This window comes from Sander vitreus, chromosome 2, assembly GCF_031162955.1.
Source record: "Sander vitreus isolate 19-12246 chromosome 2, sanVit1, whole genome shotgun sequence".
Lineage (NCBI taxonomy): Eukaryota > Metazoa > Chordata > Actinopteri > Perciformes > Percidae > Sander > Sander vitreus.
In genome coordinates this window covers 26,167,006-26,191,078 of record NC_135856.1, presented here as the reverse complement: position 1 = coordinate 26,191,078, position 24,073 = coordinate 26,167,006, and the positions used below count along the sequence as shown (strand labels likewise).

General features: G+C 40.3%; 1 protein-coding gene across 2 annotated transcripts in view; it reads left to right on the top strand.

The window, feature by feature from the left end:
• Positions 1-23,534, top strand: part of marchf1 (membrane-associated ring finger (C3HC4) 1) — a 43,187-nt gene extending 19,653 nt beyond the window's left edge. Inside the window, exons 4-10 of one of the 2 annotated variants that reach the window (XM_078262974.1) lie at positions 14,115-14,165; positions 15,061-15,134; positions 16,346-17,146; positions 17,397-17,577; positions 17,973-18,117; positions 22,319-22,372; positions 22,498-23,534. In XM_078262974.1, coding sequence (XP_078119100.1) covers positions 14,115-14,165; positions 15,061-15,134; positions 16,346-17,146; positions 17,397-17,577; positions 17,973-18,117; positions 22,319-22,372; positions 22,498-22,820 — 1,629 coding nt within the window. In that variant the 3' untranslated portion in view covers positions 22,821-23,534. The remainder of the gene's footprint in view (positions 1-14,114; positions 14,166-15,060; positions 15,135-16,345; positions 17,147-17,396; positions 17,578-17,972; positions 18,118-22,318; positions 22,373-22,497) is intronic. The other variant, XM_078262981.1, reaches the window with a different exon arrangement.
• The last annotated feature ends 539 nt before the right edge of the window (positions 23,535-24,073 follow it).

Here is a 24,073-nt window from a genome sequence, read left to right as displayed (position 1 = left end):
AGCAGGGGACCCCAAACTTCCCTTTCCCGGGCCACATTAACCAGCTCCGACTGGGGGATCCCGAGGCGTTCCCAGGCCAGGTTAGAGATATAATCGCTCCACCTAGTCCTGGGTCTCCCCCGAGGTCTCCTCCCAGCTGGACGTGCCTGGAACACCTCCCTAGGGAGGCGCCCAGGGGGCATCCTTACCAGATGCCCGAACCACCTCAACTGGCTCCTTTCGACGCAAAGGAGCAGCGGCTCTACTCCGAGCTCCTCACGGATAACTGAGCTTCTCACCCTATCTCTAAGGGAGACGCCAGCTACCCTCCTGAGGAAACCCATTTCGGCCGGTTGTACCCTGGATCTTGTTCTTTCGGTCATGACCCAGCCTTCATGACCATAGGTGAGGGTAGGAACAAAAACTGACCGGTAGATTGAGAGCTTTGACTTCTGGCTCAGCTCTCTTTTCGGTGCGATAAATTGAATGTAATACCGCACCTGCTGTGCCGATTCTCCGACCAATCTCCCGCTCCATTGTCCCCTCACTCGCGAACAAGACCCCAAGGTACTTGAACTCCTTCACTTGGGGGTAAGGACTCATTCCCTACCTGGAGAAGGCACTCCATCGGTTTCCTGCTGAGAACCATGGCCTCCGATTTAGAGGTGCTGATCCTCATCCCAGCCGCTTCACACTCGGCTGCGAACCGATCCAGTGAGTGCTGAAGGTCACAGGCCGATGATGCCATCAGGAACACATCATCTGCAAAAAGCAGCAATGAGATCCCCAGCCCACCGAACTGCAACCCCTCTCCACCCCGACTACGCCTCGATATCCTGTCCATAAATACTACAAACAGGATTGGTGACAAAGCGCAGCCCTGGCGGAGGCCAACTCTCACCTGAAACGAGTCCGACTTACTGCCGAGAACCCGGACACAGCTCTCACTTTGGTCGTACAGAGATTGGATGGCCCTGAGAAGGGACCCCCTCACCCCGTACTCCCGCAGCACCTCCCACAGTATCTCCCGGGGCACCCGGTCATACGCCTTCTCCAGATCCACAAAACACAAAACACACTGGTTGGGCATACTCCCAGGCTCCCTCCAGGATCCTTGCGAGAGTAAAGATCTGGTCCGTTGTTCCACGACCAGGACGGAATCCGCATTGTTCCTCTTCAAACTGAGATTCGACATGAAAATAATATTTCCTTTATTTGACAAGTACATTTTTTTTTTTTTTAAAGATTTAAAAAGATTTTTTGGGGGGCATTTTAGGCCTTTATTTGTATAGGACAGCTTAGACTTGAAAGGGGAGAGAAAGGGGGGAATGACATGCAGCAAAAGGCCGCAGGTCGGAGTCAAACCTGCGGCCACTGCGTTGAGGAGTAAACCTCTACACATGGGTGCCCGCTCTACCAGGTGAGCTAACCAGGCACCCACAGCTACATTTTTACATATACAAGGAATGTATCCTCTGCATTTAACCAAGCCTAACTAATTAGGAGCAGTGATACCTTCGCCGTGCGGTACTGGCAGGAGCCCCTGAAGGAAACCCACACAAACACGGGGGGAACGTGCAAACTCCACACAGAAAGGCCCTGCCCTGACCGGGACTCCAACCCAGTACTCAGCAGTGCCTACTTGCTGTGATCACTGAGCCACCGTGCCGCCATTCATGAGGCTATGAAGTGGCTTTGTCTGACAGAGTTAGGGACTTAAAGCAGAAAGGAGAATAAGGTCATCCTCGCCATACATGAACTAAAGAGTTGAGTTCTAATGAAAACTATAGTTTACAAACTCATGCGTCAGATGGTTGCTAATTTTTAGTTAAATTGTGTATATTTGGTCTCTTGATTCCAGACACAAACAAGAATATTTTGTCGTTGCATGCACTTATTAAGATGTAAACAGGAACTTAAAAAGTAGCCGACATCTTTTTGGGAGTAACTGTTAGTAAAAAATGGTTTCACTTCCTCATATGAAGTCTGTCGTCATATTTTATTTTTGAAAATAGGCTGTCTCTCTCTTCCATTGGTGACCTCTTTGTGAGAGCCAAGTGAGAGTTGCTGCCCAGCAGGCAACTCGTTCTTCGGAGGCAGACGATTAAATCGCCCCCAAAAAACAACAGGCGACGTATCCAATCTCCCCACCCTAGCGAGGCATACGAATGTTGATTGAGCTTTAATCTATTCGGTACAGCCCTATTTAGCATAATATCCTATGGTCATTCATTCATTGTCCAATGTGTACAGTGGTCACAAGGTCTGCATCTAAAAAGTCTTGACTGTTGGATTACTCGCTTTTTTAAATGACGTTTCGTTATTTGTTACATTAGGTAACATCTCTATTGTCAGGGATCTAAATAAGGGAAAAATGACCAATTAAGACACATGCATGGGTTTTTTACCTGTCAAAACTATCTAAATTAAGTTAAGGCGATAAATGTGGAGCAAAATGAGAAGTGCTGTTTCTAGCTCCTTTAAAATTTACTATTTACTAAGTTGTTCTGTACAATCTCTCAGGTGGAACAAGTTGTTTATAAGCTTTTTTTCTACCAAACTTCATCTTATTTGGGGGAACTGACTTCATGAGAGCATAGGTCGTATGTACATAGGTAAGGAGGAACTAGCCCAAGAAAAGATTTATATAGAAAAGTCAATAAGTGGGTACACCTGCTTACATACAGTGAAGGCCACTCAGTATTAATGTATACAAAATCCATCATTTTTACAGGCAGCTGCCTGTGGTCAGAGTGAAGAGTCCGAAGAACTAGAACACAGATATAGTTATAATAAATGAATAACCCCAAGAATATACTTTTTAGATTTGTATGTAAAGAATACTAATAATACTCTTTTTTTAATCAATGCTACTAGCTCTGCACTTCTTTCCCCTTCTGCAGTGTAAATCATCTCCATGGTAGACTGTAGTCAGTCCAGCATGAGCTTATTGAATGATGCAGGTCTTTGCTTTGAATAACGTTTCTTCTAATCCTATTTTTACATGTTTAAAATGTGACAAAGCTGAAAGTAGAAAAAAAGTACTTTAATTTTAAAGACCATCTTCTTATTTTAGGTATAAAAGCAATAGATATAGGAACAATACACCCAGCAACACAAGTTGAAAACATAGAAAATGCAATTGTTATTTCACTGGACCAGTAAAATGTGGTTTTCCATGTTTTAGCCCATAAACTACAAATCCTTGATACTTAAATCATTTAAGAAATGTTGACATATTTGTCCTACTGTTCTAGGCATCCATTCCATTTGTATCCATAATATGAAAAAAATCAATTAGCACACTTTTGAAACGTTTCTGTACTCCATCCCACTAAACATCAAGTGTGCAAAAACTAAACTTTCCTTAAAGTTTTCTTGTTACACTGTCTGTTAGTTCATTTTCATACTGTACAGAAACAGAAAAAAAACAATGGCTGTCCTAGACCTGGAGAACAAATAGATTACATACATACATACATACAAGAAACAAACGATTGAAACTGTCAAACGATTCAAATATTTAATTGCGATTAATCGCATTAATGTCATAGTTAACTCGCAATTAATCGCACATTTTTATCTATTCTAAATGTCCCTTGATTTCTTTTTGTCCCATTATTTTTTTCTTATTTTAATGCTCTTATCAACATGGAAAAGTGGATCGGCTTGCTTTGTGCAAATGTGCTTCTGTCTGAAGTCATCCATTGTCGCCTGCCTTTGACGAGGGGGCGAAGAATACGCATCAGCTGTGTGCTTGGCCATCAAGTGGTATTTCAGACTGGACGTGCTGCGATGATAGCTCAGTTCACAACAACAAAACACACAGATCACTTTGGTCTTGTCAATGGAACCATTTGGCAACTTTTTAAAAGTACACTTTCCATTCAGAACCTTATTGGCATCCATTTCGGCGTCTCGGGCTCGCCATCCACTCAAAACTTAACGTTAGCCTACTACTCTTTGGCCAGCTCGCAAGCCCAAACAAGTGTGTGTGGCGTGCCTGTTGTTTTGTTTTACATTTACATTATTTATATGCAAAAAGCTAACTTCCTTTAAACAAACATTCCACTTGAACTACAACTCAAAGCTGTTAAGGTTCTACTGAATATATTAAATATATCTGTAAACAAACATCTACAGACTCACAAATCCACTGCAAGTGTACATTTCAATATTGTTAATATTATGGCTTTTCCCCTTAAAGGCTTCTTACTATAAGTGATTTTAGAAAGTCAACAAAAACATTGAAATAAAGGAGAAAGTATTTCTGTTTATTAGGTATGAGCCAAAGAGATGGGAAATCTTAAGTGAGAGTATGATACAGATGCAACTACTGTACAGATGCTACAGACCAATACGCACACAGTAGTACTGCTTATCAGACTTTAATGTCATCCAGAGAAGATAACGAGACTGGATAACAACGCATGGATAGCGAGTTCAACTGTTGTTTCGCTCAGTTCAAATGTGCCGGTTAAAGGAATACTCTGACTTTTGAAAACCACTGTTGCTAGCTTTCTTACCAGGAGTTAGATTGATAGCAGTTTAACATCTTTGTGTTCTGAAAACTGGTCCAATGTATTCAGCTTAGCTTGGCGCAAAGACTGGAAGCAGGAGAATATGGTTAGTTTAGCTCCGTCAAACGTGCCTTCAACCTACAACTTAAACATTGTCAAAATAACACGTTATTTTAGAAGCCTTCATGTGAAACACATCTACTGAACACATCTAGAGCTTTACATGAGCACATGAATGCACCACATGGCTGAGAGTATTAAAATGATGAAGTAGCACAAACATCAATATCTTCTCAGAAATGCAAATTCAGACTAATGAAAAATGTACACCTGAAGAGCACACATGCACAATTGTTTTTTTTTAAACCACATAATGGAGTATTGTTACGTGAATTATGGAATTATTGGCAGATAATCTGTTTTGTGACTCATAATAAATGTATTGTTTAAACTACCAAACATTACAAGCATGTGCCCATAGACTACATGTGTCCATGTAGTCTACCACCCTGAGGACACTGCAGAGTGCTTGCTTTGACTCCATGCAGGACTACTGATTTAAACCTGGCTATCAGCAAATCCCTTGATCAGCTTAGAGGATGCAGTCTTCTACTTGTCAGTGTCTCTTCTTTATTTCACTGATTTTCACAGAGTGTACCCACATCAGGGTCAGTGTGTGGGTTGGTACAGGCAAGCTCTGTGTTGCTTTTTATATGTCAAGCAAAAAAATGCATAAAGCAGCCACCTACATGAGACGTTACAAACATGAACTTTGAACTATATAAATATCCTGTAAGATACATTAAACCTATAACTTTCATACTGCTACACCTATAGGCATTATACTGTATATAATATAAATACCAAACATTTACAAACAGACCTCTTACATGTATTGCATGAAAGCAGGCATGTATTAAATACTATTTAAAAATAGATTTAACTTAGCTTAAAAATTACTGAGCTTGTTTGTTAGCATTAAGGCCATCAGAGCTGTTGAGTATTTTATGTATTTTATAGTTATTATACTCAACACATTTTATCAAAAGATCAAAACAATATATTGTTGAATTACATTTATTACCTGCGTAGCCAAAGTCATAACTTATTCCTCTGTGTCCATTGCGTCCAAAGTGAGGATGACATGTTCCCTCGCTATGATGAACATGAGCACTGTTTGGGTCTTTTCCTGGGATTTATTGGGAATGTATTGGAACATTTTCAGAATAACAACTGTTATCTTTTAAATCTAAATTTCCTCCTGTGAATATACTATCAAAACACATCTCTTTTACTTTCACTCAATTTAGTAAAATTATTTTTTTACTGCCCACACACCAGTTGACAGTTGGCAGTGTGTGTATGTGTGTGTGTGTGTGTGTGTGTGTGTGTGTGTGTGTGAACATCAATTCCAGTGTTCTTGTTTAGTAAATAGGCCACCTGTTCGTGTGTGTGTCTTTGTGTGCACTGTATATATATATATATATATATATTTCATATTTGTGTGTGTGTGTGTGTGTGTGTGTGCATGCGTGCATGCGTGTCAGGGACTAATTTCCAGACATAGCTCATACAGAATTCTGCATCTTTCCACAGTAAAGACAGCTGAGGCTGGAGGTGTGTTTTCCACTAACATTATCAGTGTGGCCAATGAAAGCCAACTTAAAGTAGTGATTTGGAAAAGTTGATTTGAGTAGGACAGGAAAAGTAGGAGTGTTTCATCTCAGATTTCTTGTTGTTACAGGTAGTTTCTAACTATAGCTTTGCAAACAAAGTAAGTGTTAAGACAACATTCTATGTTTAGATGCCTGCCAAGAGATTCTTATGTTTTTGGGCCAAAAACTGAGTAGAAATGCTGTCCACTCCTCATTCACTACAGTATATGGACCAAACCCGTACAGTAACCATATTGTCCCATTAATTTAATGTTTTAAATTTTAAATTTCTCAATTACTTTTCTAGAAAATGTAATATATATCATGATCGATAATATAACATTGCATATATGGTGATAAAGGGTTTTCCCGCTCGTAATCTGAGCTTGTTTGAGAGTGTGTTGGTGTCTCATGATTCAGATACCAAGGAAGATTTTTTTTTTTGTATGTGGTTTTTTGTGGTTAATACGTGTCAGTACTTGGAAACTTCTACACATAACTGTCTACTGGTAACTGAAACTTGTGTAAAAAGCTGCAGGCAGTAAATGAGGCCACAGATGTCAGTGGGTTGAGTTTAGAGTTCAGACAATTGGTGCTGTTGAAGTTCTAGAAATAGTGCTATTAGTTTGCTTTAAATAGAGACACATTGCAGAGCAGCATCTTGCACACTTAGAGGATGCCGACCAGGTAATAGGATTGGCTGGCTTTAGCTTGGGTCACAATGAAGGACGTGGACACGCATGATTCCTGATGCTGGATTTTAACCAATCAATGCACAGCCAGTCATTGAATAACACGGAATACTATAGAACATGAATGATGGTAAAATGTGCTTTGTTTAATTATAATGTTTTTGTTTTTATTGCCGATTAAAGCATTGGTTTGTCCAATTTGTCTATCTTTAGCTACTTCAACAACTGAAAATTTAATAAATGGTCCCTCATTTCTCACATTTCACTTATTTTGGGCGCCTTTGTAGAGAACTTCTAGTTTGAAAAGTTAAAGCAACACAAGAGAACTTTTCCGCTTCGGTCCCCCTACAGGTTGGAAGCGGAATTGTCCATTACATTACATTATGCAAGTTTGCCTGATCGGGTAGCGGATCTGTAGTTCGAATGAACTGGACAATGTAATGTAATAGACAATTCCACTTCCAACCTGTAGGGGGACCGAAGCGGGAAAAGTTCTCTAGTGTTGCTTTAACTATGGCTTTGTACAATTTCTGACATTGAAATATTGGGCCTAATTGAAACTGACAGCAGATTAGAGCTGAAACAATCAGACGATTGAGCAATTAGTTGATTGGCAGAAAAGTCATAACCAAGACTATTAATGAACCATTACAGTTTTTTATTTAAGCAAACAATGGAAATATTCTCTGTTTTCAGCTGTTGAAGATTTGGTGCTTTTTTTTATTTTATAATATTTTAAGTGCAACGTAAGAAAGCTTTTTTGCACACCTCTTTCGTCGGGCAGGTGAGTAGGATATGATCAAAAGCAGCGGATCAAAAGTTTAGAGAAGAGTCCCGCACACTGACCATTACGCAAGCAATAATTTATTTAGAAAAATACAAAGTTTCAGTCTCAGACCTTCATCAGGTAAATTCACACATTCACCTCAACCATAGCCTTAAATAGTTTGGTTGACTAACCAGGACCAATCAGGTCCGGCTCTTGAATGACGTCATTCATTCACAAAGTGGCACTCCGATCACGGACCGTGAACAGGAAAAGGCAGAAAAAATGCCACTCAGTACATTTAAAAACAATGGATAATCAGACCAATTTTGTTATAGGCTCATGATCAATGCATTGTCATTAGCCCAATATTTATCTACTCTTAATCAGAGAGGCCACAGTCCATTCAAAAGTGGATCATTACATTGGTTAAATTACATTATAACAGTCCATATGCACATGTACAATGAACAGTTACTGAGGATAAACTAATAAGGAAAAAAGGAAAAAACAACAAACAAGGAAAAAACATCAAATTAGCATAACATCATATTGAGATTAAATTCATCATTAAGGCCTTTTGGTGATAGGGTCTGCAAAGTAAATATCCAATATGCCTCGCGTCTTTAGCAAGTCGTGGTTGCCCCCCCTTTTTTGGAAGACTGACTTGTTCAATGCCACAAAAGCGCAATGATGAGATGTCATGCTTATCAGGGACGTCGTTAGGCCTATTTTAGGGGGGCTGAAGTTACCCCAAAAATGTTGAAGCCCCCTCTAATAATAATAAGAAAAATAATAATTAGATTATTTATTTATTTTTTACAGTGCACTCTGTATCACTCACTACGTGGAATCAATCTTCCTTCACCATTCATCTGTTGGTGTCATCGTGCACTGCAGTCTGTTTTATTTTTATTTCACGAATTGTCAATTGGTCGAAATGGCAGTGTTTTAGAGAGAGGCTTACGAGCGGCCGCTTGCACGGTAACGGTATGTGGACTGGCGACGTAGAGTTACTGAAGAGAGAGAGAGCGCCAGGCAGCATTAAAATAAAGCAGTAAATCAGAGAGATAAAATGTTTTCGCCGATTTATCACTCGAAATGCAGCTGTAGCAAGTATCTCACTATCATTAACGTTATCCAAATTCTATATTAGAAACAACAAATAATATATATATATATATATATAATATATATATATATATATATATATATATATATATATATATAATATATATATATATATAATATATCCAGCTACAAAAAAGCCGGAAAGTCGAAAGTTAGACAGAAGTACAAAGAGTCCATGGCTATGAAGATGATACACCGTCTTGGCTCTTGTCATTGGTCTAAACTGGCAGCTTTCAGAATGCTGCAGACCGGTGTGTTGCAAGTAGCTGCAGGATTTATCTTGTCTTGTCGCAATTCTTTGGTCTGGACTTGCTACCACACACACAGTGAGTGATACAGAGTGAAATTGTAAGTTGTTGTTAACAAGGGCGTAAATCCCAGGGGGGTCGGGGGAGTCAGGACCCCCCCATCTAAGGGTTGTCACCCCTTGAAAACCATGCTGTGTATTGTAAATAACATAAAAATGTATACTTAAAATATCTGTGTAAGTAGTAAAACAATACAAACCCCCAAAAAAGCTTTTTAAGTTTAGAAACATTTTGAGTTCCCCCTCTTTTGCCTCACAGTGGTTTGGTCCAGTGCCTGCTGTACTAGGAATCAGATCTGCACTCCACAGTCACATCTGTAGTGACAGGAATGTAGCTAGTAAGTAGGTAGGCGGTTCAAGGCTATTTTATTCACATTAAACATCGGATGATGTTGTTCTTTTCTCAAATGGAAATGATGCTGAGTAATTGATGAATTAGTCATGACAAAAGGTTTGCTATGTTAGTAATATTATTTAACGTTACCTAGCTTGTTTAATAGCTTGTTGGATAGAAATGCACCCACTACAACTAACGTTACCATGGCGATAAGCCTAACGTTATGTGTGTGAACTGATTTTAGGGTTATTATCATAGACTGTATATTGAAGATCTACAGTTGTGTTCTGTTCAATATGATGTTAAGTGGCTGATCAGTGGGTTTGCTGCAGACAGTGTGGCTCATGTGGCTGTCAGGGTTAGCAGATGAGCTTTACTAGTGGCTCACTAAGTAACATTATGATCAGCGTACAAAAGTATTTTTATATATATTATATATTTCTTTTATATGGGGACACTTTTTCAAAATAAGTCATTATGTTTTAAGTTATTTTTGTGGCTTGATTGTAAACAACTTAAAATAAATACATGGTTTTAAAGAAGAATATTTTGGTCAATTTAGTCAGCTTTTTCATTGAATCAAGAGAAACACTGAAAAGAAGGATAATGGTACAGTCTCCATGCTACACTAATGATAGTATTAAGGCTTTCCTCTGTGTACACATGTCCTCTACGAGTATAATTGTGGCTGTATTATTTGTGTCCCCTTCTAAAATTGCTCTTCAGAAATGTTATGTTTATTGTCCCCCCCCTACTGTTAGATCAGATTTACGCCCATGGTTGTTAATGACTTTTACTTTACTTGCTTCACTTCAGCTACATTTACTTGAGGTAAAGATAAAGGAATATTTTAGTTGGCTATAGAAAACAATAGTCTAGCTAGTGTAAACGTGTGAAATACAAGAAATAGCTCGCCTAATAAGGTATCCGAAGCTCTCTATTCTTTACCATTAATATAGCCTGCTATCTCTATAGTATTAAAACAATATCAGTCTCTAAATATCATAGTGTCACTGTTAATGCTATTGTACCAGTATATCCTTCAATTCATTGAACAAATGGATACTGGAAGAGAGAGAGGCACCAAGGTATAGCCTAAACTAAATGATTTCATGATATTTATTATATATGCTTGATTCTGACCAACTTAACTTTCTGCATTCCTTTGCTGTAATAAATTAAACAAGTATGTAGATGTTGCCTTAATGTAGACTAGGCTATATATGAGCATACATACATACATACATACATACATACGTATACATACAAACATACATACATACATACTAGAACTTTTATTCATCTCGCCATCAGGTTATTAAATTCAGACATACTTTAAATCCTTGTCAACCATATTGCAACGAGCTCAGCGTATCATGCCTGACTGGAGTAGTGTGTTTTTCTTTAGTAGTGGGAGGGTAGACAGCATGTTGCCTGTTTCGTCATTTGGGCTGCCTTGTTGAGTGCAGCGGCACTGAGAACATTATATTTCACACAATTTAAGCTCTTTTTTAAAAAATGAAATAGGATTAGTCCAACAAATCGTTGGGTTTGTAATGCGCACCTAACCGAAAGCCTCATACCGAACAGTTCAATACGAATACGTGTATCGTTACACCCTTAGTAATTAAATAGTCTTATTTTGACCTGCAACGTATCTAATAGAGAAAGGAATTAGGTATGGTATTACTTTACCACACATTTACATGGGCAGATAGATAGCGGTTAAGTCTTAGCCTACAGAAGAACTCAGCAGGAGCACAGTCTGGCCTAAGTAAATCCCCCCCATGCAGCTTTGATGTATCTAAAAGCTAAATTTAGAGTTTGGTAAGTAAGATTTTGCAAGGGAAAGTTTTGCATAGCTTCGGGGCTAAGCCCCCCCTCCGTCTTTCAATCCTAGTGACGTCCCTGATGCTTATGATCATTAAAGTGTACCGCGACCGGGTAATCCCGGTTGTTGCTGCGAATAGAGCTCTTATGTTCGCTAATGCGTTGTTTTAACTGCCTTATGGTCTTACCTACATACACCAGACCACATGGACACGTTAAAATGTACACTACATGAGCGGAGGCACAAGTGATGACACTCTTAATTGGAAAAATCTTGTTATTGTGGGGACGACGGAAGTTCTGTGTCTTTTAGGTGTTGTTGCACTGTGCACATCCTCCACAGCGGTAGTTGCCAGTAGGTAATGGGCTAAATAATCTTTGCGAAGCTCTCCTTGGCTTATATCTCGCAAAGTCAGCGTGAACTAGAAGATCTCTGAGATTCTTCTCACGTTTGTATACGAAGAGCGGCAAGTCATTCACAACATGTGAGAGTTCAGGATCTGATTTTAGAATGTGCCAATATTTTTTTTAAACTGGACGTATGGTATGTGAGAGAGGAGAGTAAGTAGTGATACAAGTCACAGAAAAATGATTTTCTTTTTTCTTGCTTTTCTTTAGCAAGTCTGACCGAGGTTTATTCAGGGCTGTTTTGTAAGATTTGTCTTTGAGGCTAGCAATATCTAGTGTGACTAGAATGACTTCATTAGGTAAATCAGTTACACTCGAGATTTTATTAATGAAGTCCGTAGTGTCTTTTATGTAACCCAGCAAGCTTTGGACTTTTACTTAAAAGACCGGGATAACACTGCTATTCCACCTAGTGAGTTTTTAATCGACCTAACTGCTTTTGTGATGAAGAAAAACTATTCATGTTCAATGGGGACTTTTATCTACAGGAGTCTGGTACAAGCATGGGGTCTATTTGTGCTCCTAATTATGCAAATTAGTTTGTGGGTTACTTCGAAAGAAACTTTGTCATGAATGTCGAAAAAAAACACACATTTGTCCAGAATTTGGAAATGGTACAAATACATTGATGACGTATTTTGTCTATATCAAGGCACTATCGATGAACTACTTGAATTTATTGTCCTGCTGAACAGTTTTGCTGACAATTGGAAGTTCACAGTAGACATGTGGGTTTAAAAAAAGAATGATTCACTGTCTACCACATCATATCGAAAAGAGACTGATAAAAACACTTCTTTTGGCGAGTAGTTTTCACCCCACCCCACTAAAAAGAGGTCTACCCAAAAGCCAATTTTTTAGACATAGAATATGCAGGACCACTGAGGATTATATGGAAAAAGCAAATGACTATAGACAGACAATAGACAGATTACAGCGAGGTTATCCAATAGAATGGGTTGACAAATCTTACAAAACAGCCCTGAATAAACCTCGGTCAGACTTGCTAAAGAAAAGCAAGAAAAAAGAAAATCATTTTTCTGTGACTTGTATCACTACTCACTCTCCTCTCTCACATACCATACGTCCAGTTTAAAAAAAATATTGGCACATTCTAAAATCAAATCCTGAACTCTCACTTTGTGTATGACTTGCCGCTCTTTGTATACAAACATGAGAAGAATCTCAGAGATCTTCTAGTTCACGCTGACATTGCGAGATATAAGCCAAGGAGAGCTTCGCAAAGATTATTTAGCCCATTACCTACTAGCAACTACCACTGTGGAGGATGTGCACAGTGCAACAACACCTAAAAGACACAGAACTTCCGTCGTCCCCACAATAACAAGATTTTTCCAATTAAGAGTGTCATCACTTGTGCCTCCGCTCATGTAGTGTACATTTTAACGTGTCCATGTGGTCTGGTGTATGTAGGTAAGACCATAAGGCAGTTAAAACAACGCATTAGCGAACATAAGAGCTCTATTCGCAGAAACAACCGGGATTACCCGGTCGCGGTACACTTTAATGATCATAAGCATGACATCTCATCATTGCGCTTTTGTGGCATTGAACAAGTCAGTCTTCCAAAAAGGGGGTGCAACCACGACTTGCTACTAAAAAGACGCGAGGCATATTAGATATTTACTTTGCAGACCCTATCGCCAAAAGGCCTTAATGATGAATTTAATCTCAATATGATGTTATGCTAATTTGATGTTTTTTCCTTGTTTGTTGTTTTTTCCTTTTTTCCTTATTAGTTTATCCTCAGTAACTGTTCATTGTACATGTGCATATGGACTGTTATAATGTAATTTAACCAATGTAATGATCCACTTTTGAATGGACTGTGGCCTCTCTGATTAAGAGTAGATAAATATTGGGCTAATGACAATGCATTGATCATGAGCCTATAACAAAATTGGTCTGATTATCCATTGTTTTTAAATGTACTGAGTGGCATTTTTTCTGCCTTTTCCTGTTCACGGTCCGTGATCGGAGTGCCACTTTGTGAATGAATGACGTCATTCAAGAGCCGGACCTGATTGGTCCTGGTTAGTCAACCAAACTATTTAAGGCTATGGTTGAGGTGAATGTGTGAATTTACCTGATGAAGGTCTGAGACCGAAACGTTGTATTTTTCTAAATAATATTTTAGCCTTTCAGCCTTTAACTATTTTTCTGACATTTTATAGATGAAACTATGAATCAATTTACTGAAAAAATAATTAGCAGATTATTTCATGATGAAAATAATCTACTGCAGATCACACTAAAATGTTATGGTGAGACAAAGAAGCCCCTAGCTCCTGTGTTGAAGTAAGTGCACTGAAATATTGTTTTAATATGTTATGAATGTTATATGTAGTGTTGTGTGCCAGAGAAATTGCTGGTTTAAACACCTCAGGCTACATGGCCATGTGTCACATACTTCTCGTCTTCTACGTCTGTGTTCTCTAATGATTTCCTGTCTCTCCTTCTCCCTGCAGGGGAGGAAGGCCCCCGGGCGCTCAGGGAGTCGATCCAGCAACATCTCCAAGGTAACCGTTGAGTATCATCCAGCTTAAAGAGCCATTATCAAGGTCACAGTTCACAATATATGGTAGCATCGTTTTCCCAAGCAGAATCTGATCAATCTGCATAAATGCTAATGCTAGAAGTGTTACTAACCAATCAATATACGGTTGCTCTAAGTACACACTGTTTTTGACTCATGAGACACTAAATAGTGCTTTATGCTCCCCCAATGCACGTTTTTTCATATTAACTATGAATCAAATATTATTACTATGTGTAATGTGAAAGCCACATAGAGTCATCCCTTGCAGCTCAACAGGTCACATGAGCCTTTTAGCATCTTTTAGAAAATTGTTTTGTATTAACGACTAGGAAATTAACATTTTAGGAATTGGGAGCTTCTTTTAGCAAATTCAATTCAATTCAAATCACTTTATTCATCCCCAGGGGGCAATTAAAACGCTCAAACAAACCAAAGATAAAGTTAAATCAGGAAAAAGTCAGCTAAAGCTTCAGATACATTTCTCAGGAGTTGGTGTAGGCCAAACTAGAGCTAAAAAGAGAGTAACTAGTGGACTGAGATTTGTCAGGTCACCAGAAATAATCAAAATAAATGCTGGTGTTTTCTCAAGGTCTACTGGATGTGTACGTGTTAAAATGTTAGCAGTACTTCATAAGGCCGTAATATGTCAGGGCTGTATGTTTGTCAGCTTATTTGGGGTTCTTTTGCCCCCTAACAGCCAACAAAAAACAATGAATGCAGAAGATCATTCATGTGTATGATTTATCATTCATATAAATAGTTTGATTATGTGGTCATTGGAAAGTGGGTTTTGATGTTTTATTAAACTAGTGATAGTTGATTATTGTACTTTCAAACCAACATGAAAGCTAATTTGAGCCTGTTGGTTGTTTCAGGCCAGCAACTCTACAACAGGTCTAACTACAGCCTCAAGAACATCAATCACGCCGTCTTCTCAGGACATATGCAGGTGAGCCAGCTGTTTTACCAAGTTTTCTTGACTATCTTTAAAAAGTCTCTCTTTAAGCCACAGCCACAGTTCTCTCTGGGATATTAACATGCACATTTTAAAACTTTTTCTCCACTAAGTGGGAGACTGAATTAGTATGGTCTGCTGCACGCAGAGGGCATTACAAAAATTGAAATGGATGCTGAAATCCAATGGTGCTACCAAAGCACAATCAGTGAGGGGAAGATGGCTGATTGCAGTAATGGGATCCTTTAGCATATTATATCCACTAATGGTGTGGTCGTCACGCTGACAGGCTCAGTCCTGTGGTTTCTAGCAGTGTGGACAAATGTGATGTATGTGAGTGCTTGGACCTCCATTTGTGTATACCATGCTCATATTAATCCATATTCACCCTTTCCTATTCTGATTACCCAGCGTGATAATTAGTCAAAATTTTGACATTTTGTTTTCACTTCATTATTCAGTCGTACATCATGTCCCATTTTTCTGTCTCTGAGGAGTTATTTTGCCCTAACCACTGCGAATGACATATCAGTCCCGCCAACATAATTTCCAGTCAACATGAAAGCTGGTGGGAGTTTTAAGGAACAACTTATTTAATGTTTTTCACATTGATTGGAAAACAACAATATGCTAAATTTAGACTTCTTGTTTCTTGTAAATTGACTTACAGCAACCTGTAGAGCTGCATCTCATCCACACGTGGTTATTTTTCTGACTTCTAGGGATATGACATATCCCTAGATATTCCATTCTTATCTACAAATCTCTGATCAGCTCTGTTTAACCAGGAAACAGCCTCAATTCAATCACTGAAAAATAAGAAAAGGTCCTTGTGAAAAGTGTGGTCAGTGAGGTCTGTGGATTTTCCAGAGTAACGGGGACAGATTCTGGAAAAAGCTGTTGCTTTTGACTTTAATGTCATTTTTGCAAACTGAGAGGACACAAAGGAAATCCAATTCACCTCCATTATATTAGGGTGAAAGCAGAAATCTCAGAGACATATCTCAAAACCTGGGCATATGAACACAAAACCTTCTGCATTGCTAGATAGTAGGTAACTTATAAAATACTGTACGTCTTCTTTAATTTGGGTGAACTGACCATTTCAGGCCATTTTTTGAGTTAATGTCATCACATTCATGTCTTTTCCATTTTGATTCACCTTATTTTTTACCCATCTCCATCTCTCTGTCGTGTATGTTTAGTTCTAGCCAGCTGACCCGTTTAGAGGAGGATGTTTCTGAATCGCACAAACACAACAAGCACACACACACCTCTGTGATGGCCGTCACCAGCACAACTGTGGGCTTGTCAGCTCAGGTGCAGAAGAAGCAGGTGAAACGCCGTCACCGCCGCAAGAGGAACAGCTGCACCACCTACGACTGCTTGGAAACCAACGCCAAACAGGAGCAGACCGAATTTAGCTCGGACCGCAGCGAGCACGGGGAGAAGAGGGAGCGGCCTGTCAAGAACCAGAGAGAGCTGCCACCTCGCCTCCGCAACTCAGGGGCCCCCCAGTCAGACTCCACCTCTGAGGATGAGGCGTGGCGTGAGGCCCGCAGCTGGAGCAAAGAGAAAGCCCGAAGAGTGCGCCGCCGCAGCGGAAGCAGCCGAGAGCGGGACGGGGCGAACTGGGATAAAGGAGGGGGAGACAAAGCCGAGGTCGTGGAGCTGCAGTCAGTCGGCTCAGATGAAGGGAGGGAGAACCGGTCTCTGGTGGAGGACAACGAAGGCCTTAAAAAGCGCCACAGCAGCAGAGCCTCGATGAAGAGAGATGGCCACGTTTCACAGAGAGAAGGCTCACACCGCACGGATAAAGAGAAGTGCTACAAGTCAGGAGACAGCTCCTCATTGGCAGAGGACTGCGAGAAGCTCATCACCAAGAGATACCAGGAAAGGGGGTCAGGGGATGGAGACATGTCAGTGCCCACACCACAGAAACACCGTGGTATAAATGGAGGCACACTACAGGAATACTCTGAGGACTCAGCGATGGAGGTCTGCAGGTTAGTGGGTGTTTGTGAGCCTTATACTGTACGAGTGTAAGTATGTGCACTATAAGTTCAACTTGAACTTTATTGTCCAAAGAGGGAAATCCTCTTGGTCAGGGGATGCAAAAGATACCCCAAAAACAAAGAAAATATTAAATAAGCTACATATCATTACCTGTTCTTGTGTGTGTCTTTGTGTGTACTGTATATGTATTTTCTGTGTGTGTGTGTGTGTGTGTGTGTGTGTGTGTGTGTGTATGTGTAGGATCTGCCACTGTGAGGGGGATGATGAGTGCCCATTGATAATGCCTTGTCGCTGCACGGGGAGCCTGAGTTTCGTCCACCGGACCTGTCTCAACCAGTGGATCAACTCCTCAGACACTCACTGCTGTGAACTCTGCAAGTTTGACTTCATTATGGAGACGAAGCTCAAACCTTTACGCATGGTAGGCACGCGCTCATAAATCTCGTTCACTGGGATCTACTGTCAGGCTGTAATAATTAACACCCTCTCGCTCTCTCTCTCTCTCTCTCTCTCTCTCTCTCTCTCTCTCTCTCTCTCTCTCGCTCTCTCTGTCTCTCTCTCTCTCTCTCTCTCTCTCTCTCTCTGTCTCTCTCTCTCTCTCTGTCTCTCTCTCTCTCTCTCTCTCTCGTCTCTCTCTGTCTCTCTCTCTCTCTCTCTCTCTCTCTCTCTCTCTCTCTCTCTCTCTCTCTCTCTCTCTCTCTCTCTCTCTCTCTCTCTCTCTCTCTCTCTCTCTCTCTCTCTCTCTCTCTCTCTCTCTCTCCCTTCAACCAATGTTGCCTCTCATCCCCTCTCCATCTCCATCCCTCCATCTTCCAGTGGGAGAGGCTACACATGTCGAAGAGCGAGAGGAGGAAGATCTTCTGTTCAGTGTTATTTCACCTAATAGCAATAGTGTGTATGTTGTGGTCCGTCTATGTTCTGGTCACAAGAACCATGGAAGAGCTCAGACTTGGGAAGAATGGTGAGTATTTTCCCCCACTCCCTCTCAACATACCAGAGATACGCAGAGTAAACGTGCTATGATCCATGGCAAATTAAAGGTACCATGGGGAGTTTTTAGTTGTAAAACCTAATTCCTCATCTAAAGTTATTGTGAGTAAGGCCTGACAAACATTTTCTACCTCAATACACGTTTGCAAATCTTACATGTTTAAAAAAAAAAAAAAAGAAATGCAATGTTTACATCACCATGCACTTTTCCTGTCCTTTACGATTCAAGATTAAGATTTCAATGGTTTTATTTCTCACATTGTCATAAACAATGTGCAGTGAAATGGGTGGCATTGAATAGAATAAGAATTTGAATAGAAGTAAACATACAAATTAAAAAATAGATCTTTATGATCATAGTAGTAGTAGTAGTAGTAGTAGGAGTTGTATGAGGAGTAGGTGGGCTGTGCAATTTTTTTCACTATATAAAATTTAAAATGTACATAGGTCACTGTTGTAAGTACGAAAAACTGTCAAAATGTGTTACTGCCCTCTGCAGAAATTTGTATCACATTCCGTCACCCAATACAAACAATACAGGACCATTAAAGCAACACTAGGTAACTTTTCCTGCTTTGGTCCCCCTACAGGTTGGAAGCAGAATTGTCCATTACATTACATTTGCCTCTTTCCGACCAAGTAGTTACAGGAACGTAGTTATAGGAACAGTCCACTTCTAAACAGTTCTACTAACTACTCTTCCCCAAAACCGGTTTTGCCATTTGCATTCGCACTGGCCAAGTGGCCATAGGAACTGGTAGGAGGGGTAAGGGAGTGACGCAAGCACGGCAACGGTCTTTATAGCGTCGTCACTTGACTTTAGCGCTACAATAAAGAATAAACGGAGTTTGAACGGCGGCATTAAAGACTAGGCTGGAGTACTTAACAGAGAAACACAGAAGACGAAGGCTCCAGCGTAATATCATCCTAATTACTATGATGGAAGAAGATAGAAGAGCAGAGCACAACAGGCAAACGAAACAACGGGTAAGTTTAACTAGCATTAACAATTAGCTGGTTGAATGTGTGATGTTTGTCTTATGAGTTAGCATACGTAGGAAAATTGCAACAGACAGTGAAGAATATGTACTGTTTGTGTTTCAGACGTTACTAGGTCACTAAGGGTTCCTATGTGGAAAAGGGACAAGGAAAAAGACCTTGCCCTGAAGTAGGAGCTGAAAGAGTTACAGGAACTGCGGTCAGAGGAACTTAAAACTCCCCAAATTGGTCCAGTTGGAACACGAGAAAAAAAGGGTTCTAGAAATGTTATGTTCTAGGCACTGCGAAAATCCTTCCGGTCGGAAAGCGGCTATTATGCAACTTTGCCAGATCGGGTAGCGGATCTGTAATTCGAATGAACTGGACAATGTAATGTAATGGACAATTCCACTTCCAACCTGTAGGGGGACCGAAGCGGGAAAAGCTCTCTAGTGTTGCTTTAAAACCAGACTGTAAATTAGTGGAAAGCGCATGTGTGACGTCACCCATTGGTTTGTGGAGATCTGACATGAGTCGTCGAGTTTGCCATTCTGGTTGTGGATGTGAAAATTTTAGACGAGAGGGAGGAGTGAGGGAGGAGCCCTTACACTCTACGTTACATTACACACTTTCACTGGCAATCACATCATGGCCACGCCCTAAAACACCCCCCCGCTTTATCGTCGATTTTAAAATCAACAAGACTTTCAAAAAATGAACATCATTCTGTGTTGCAGAAGACTTAAAACTAGCGATTGAGACCATAAACTCATTATGAAAATGTTTACTGAGGTAATAAATCAAGTGAGAAATGGGTCACTTTCTCATAAACTTCTACAGAACCGGACCTCCTTTTTGCAACCGCATGTGTCGCCCTCTGCTGGAATTGAGATAGAATGCAGGTTTAAGGCACTTCCGCATTTGCAGCACTACGCCAAACCGGATGCGTTGTCCATTAATATTAACAGTCTATGTTTAAAACACTACACCGCAGCACCACTTGTGGTCAAAAACTCCACAGGGTACCTTCAACCTTTCAGCTGTTGATCTTTACACCTGTCTGACTCTGGTGATGTGATTTTGAAGATCTATTTCTTGTGTAGTTACTCATGTTTTCTCTAAATCTAGTGAAACTAGTGTAAGATATGTGTGTGTGAGGTCTATCTAGAGTGAAGACATCTTCAATGTTCTTGACTCCAATTTATTTGTAATTTTTCCCAGTTTAACATATTGATGCATACAAAGACTTAAATCATACCATGCTATTTAAAAATGACCAGAAGCTCGTGTTAAAATGAGGCAACAAAGTACAGTAGCTTTAAAATAAAGTCACAGCTATATCAACGACACATTCAAATGATTTGTAGATTTATTGTTTATGATAATGTTAGGACCTGCAAACCACAAAAATTATGTTCAGGGCATTTAGCTAAACTTCATGTTTTAGCTCAACCTTACATGACAACAGACCACAATTTTTTTTAAAAGTGTCCCACTTTTTAGGCAGTTGTTGGTTGGAAATTCTACGTGTTTGTAACACTTGAAATTTGTTTGGCATAGATAATCCATCAAAGTGAACACGTACCATGTTTTCATGTTATGGTGTAATCATATGTTACATTAAGATAAATTCATCACACTGTAATGCAGTTAAGGACAGTGTTCTTTTTTTAATTCTTCAGTTTTTTAAATTTATTTTTCCATTTTAAACAACAATAGCAGAACAGACAAACACCCTTTAACAAGAACCCCCCAACCCCCAACCCTCCACGGTCTCGAGAAAAAATAATAATAAACAAAAACAGAAATCACACCTTGCCTAGTCGCCCTCCTCTACTTCTTGTGATGCTGAGGTCATTAGGACTGATACCTGTGCTGCTGCACCTTTCCACAGGTCTATAGTCGATGACTTGGCTTTGTTAACCCTTGCTGTAGAGAGCTCAAGCATAACTATGTCTAGAAAATACACCAACCACTGTTTTATACAAAGCGAGTTGGGGGGGAGGGAGCCAGCGCTGAGCTATCATTTTCTTGGTTGCGGTTGATCCAGCTAACCAAACTTTCTTCTGTCTCCCAAGCAGGTGTAATTTAGAGTCATCATTAAGTAACAAAACAATCGGGTCAGTAGGAAGTCGATATCCTATCACATCAGATATTATTGATGTTGTTTTATTCCAAAACTCATGCACCTGTTCACACTCCCAGACCATGTGTAGGAAAGTTCCAGTTTGTTCAGGTTGGCAGAACGTGCAATAGGGAGTAGGAATGGCTTTAGAGACGTAGCTCTTCTGAGGCGTCCAATATGTTCTATGGCATATGTTGAAGTGGATCTGCTGGTGATTTGGGTTCTTGAAACGGAAACGTTGTCCCAAACTGTCTCCCAATTAATTACGTTCGAGGACAGTGTTATTTGAAAACTTTCCAGCATTCGAGTTTTGAGAGAAAAGCATTTCATTCAAGAGCAAGAGCTACAGCATGTTCCAAAATGAAACCCAGAAAACAAACTGTAAACAAACAACAGATATTGTAAGATCATGTCAAGTTTTTAGATGTCAGAGTTCATCACAAGGACAACAATTTACTAGTTTGCAATGCATGTCTCTGCTCATAATCTCATCACCACAAGATGCACCATACATTAGAGAAAAACACTTTGACTGATAACCTACACCACAGTCTCTCCACTGTACTGACATAAACTGAAACAAACGTCTTAGGAAAGCAAGTTTGAAGGCAGGGCAATAATTTCAGTAATGTGAAGAAGAAGAATTTTATAATTTTCCGTTAATCGGCTAAAACATCTAAAACCACCAGTGTGTACTTTCAAGAAAATGTGATGATTGTGTTAATTTTCTCTAAGTGAGCAGGTAGTTCAGTGTTTTACTGTCAGGTCACATGATGGTCGTTACAGTCTGGTGCACACATTAGCTTCAATTCTATTGGAGTTTGTCACAATTTGCATCATTGTTAAAGTGAAATTAGACCCCTCAGTGCTTTTGTGTTAATTGTTGGTGTGGTGTGTTGTGATTATAGCAGTATCTGTATTATATATATATATATATATATATATATATATATATATATTTATATTAGTGTGTATATAAAATTAATTGCATTTAATAAATAATTGTATAGCATAGGTTTATTCAGAGATCGTAGAAATAAAGAGAAATTACACTCGCTCTTGATTGCAGACGAGTTATGGAGAATTTCTCTTCTGAAGTACTATAAGTACTATGCGCCAAATGGTAAGCACAGCTCTGCACACACCACCATCATGATCCATTGCACGTCCTGCAGTTTGACAAACGGCAGCTCTCTGTGTGTGTGCGTTTGCGTGTTTGCGTGTGTGTGTGTGCGTACGCGTCCTTAGGTGTGCTGGAGTGGCCCTTCTGGACCAAGCTGATTGTGGTGGCCATAGGCCTCACAGGTGGCCTCATCTTCATGTACATCCAGTGTAAAATCTACCTGCAGCTATGGCGCCGCCTCAAGGCCTTCAACCGCATAATCACTGTGCAGAACTGCCCCGAGAAAGACCTGCACAACCCTCAGGCCCGACCCAGCGCCCTGCCTAACGGCAGGCACGAAACTGTGGAGGTTCCAGTCAGTCCGGGCCCCATCCCGGCTCCAGAGGCACAGATGGACTCGGACATGTCTGTGGAGGCTGCGGTGGCGCCGGCACAAAACCCCGTCTGACCAATTTTCCTCACGCTCAGAAAGAGTCCTGAATCACATCCTGCTCATCCAACAACACAAGCCGGTGTGAGCAGCATGTGATTTAGACTTGTACAGTGTTTTAGTGTTGTACATCTCAGCTCCTGTGCTGATCTTGAGACACAACAGACATATTTAAAGTCCTTCAGTGATCTAGCAAAACACTGAAAGGCTAAAGGGCTGCAGTGACGTGAATGTGCAAAGTAAAAAAAACAACAAAAAACAACGTGGCAGGCAAGAAAACAGAGAGGAGGTGAGGAGATGTAAAGGAAAATAAAGCCATTAGCAAGAGACGTTTGTAAAGACTACAAGTTGTGTGCTATATTTAGTTTTAGTCCTGTATGCACAGACATGAGTTAAAGGTGTGAACACCCTGTGGATGCTATTATAGGTTTCAGTATGCTTCGAACGAACCTCAGACGACACTTACAACCGTGTCTAATGGCCACACGTGGTTGCTAAGTGGAAAGTCTGCTGCGAGATCTGAGGAATTGTACAAATAGGGATAATGGGGCATACTCTCTGAAGTCGTGCAGATATCAGGACAGACGCAGCATACCGTTCTGCTTTTACTACATTGGGTTACTGATAGGTAAAGTTTTTGGACGTAGCCCGGGGGTTTCAGATACTTAAGCTTTATTTATACCGCCAGCATCTGCAAGTGTACGGTCCGTGACATAAATGTCTTCATCTGCCCATGTCTGTGACTTGTCCGTGTCCTGGTCTAGTTGGTGGCGTATATACCTCTAGCTGATTTGCCAAGAAGGAGAAGAAAAGAAAAAGTGGGATGAGGACAGTAAAGGCCGAACTTTGTAAATTTCAAAAGACAGAGCACAGTGTTAAAGGAGGAAAATCCCTGTCTTTAAGACTACAAAGACCACCAACCACGACCAAATGGAATAGAGTGTGGATTGGGAAATACACGTGACGCACACTAAGGTATGAATGCGTGCGAGTGACTGATGAAGTCCGCAGACGCCGAATGTGATCAGTATGTCCAAGCCTTTAGACAATACCATAAGCACTTAAAAAAGCCCTGTAAGGCTGGGGGAAGGTTAAAAAAGTCATAGTTTTCCCAAACAGCTACGCTCATCTTAAACATGGTGTCACAGAGACGTGGTAAGTATTAAAATGGAAATAATGGCACACACTTTGGGACAGTCTCTCCTCATAGGAATGCATGCCGTTGCATTTGGTTGTGTAAAGAATGGAAAAGATGAGCTTGAGAAAAGAAG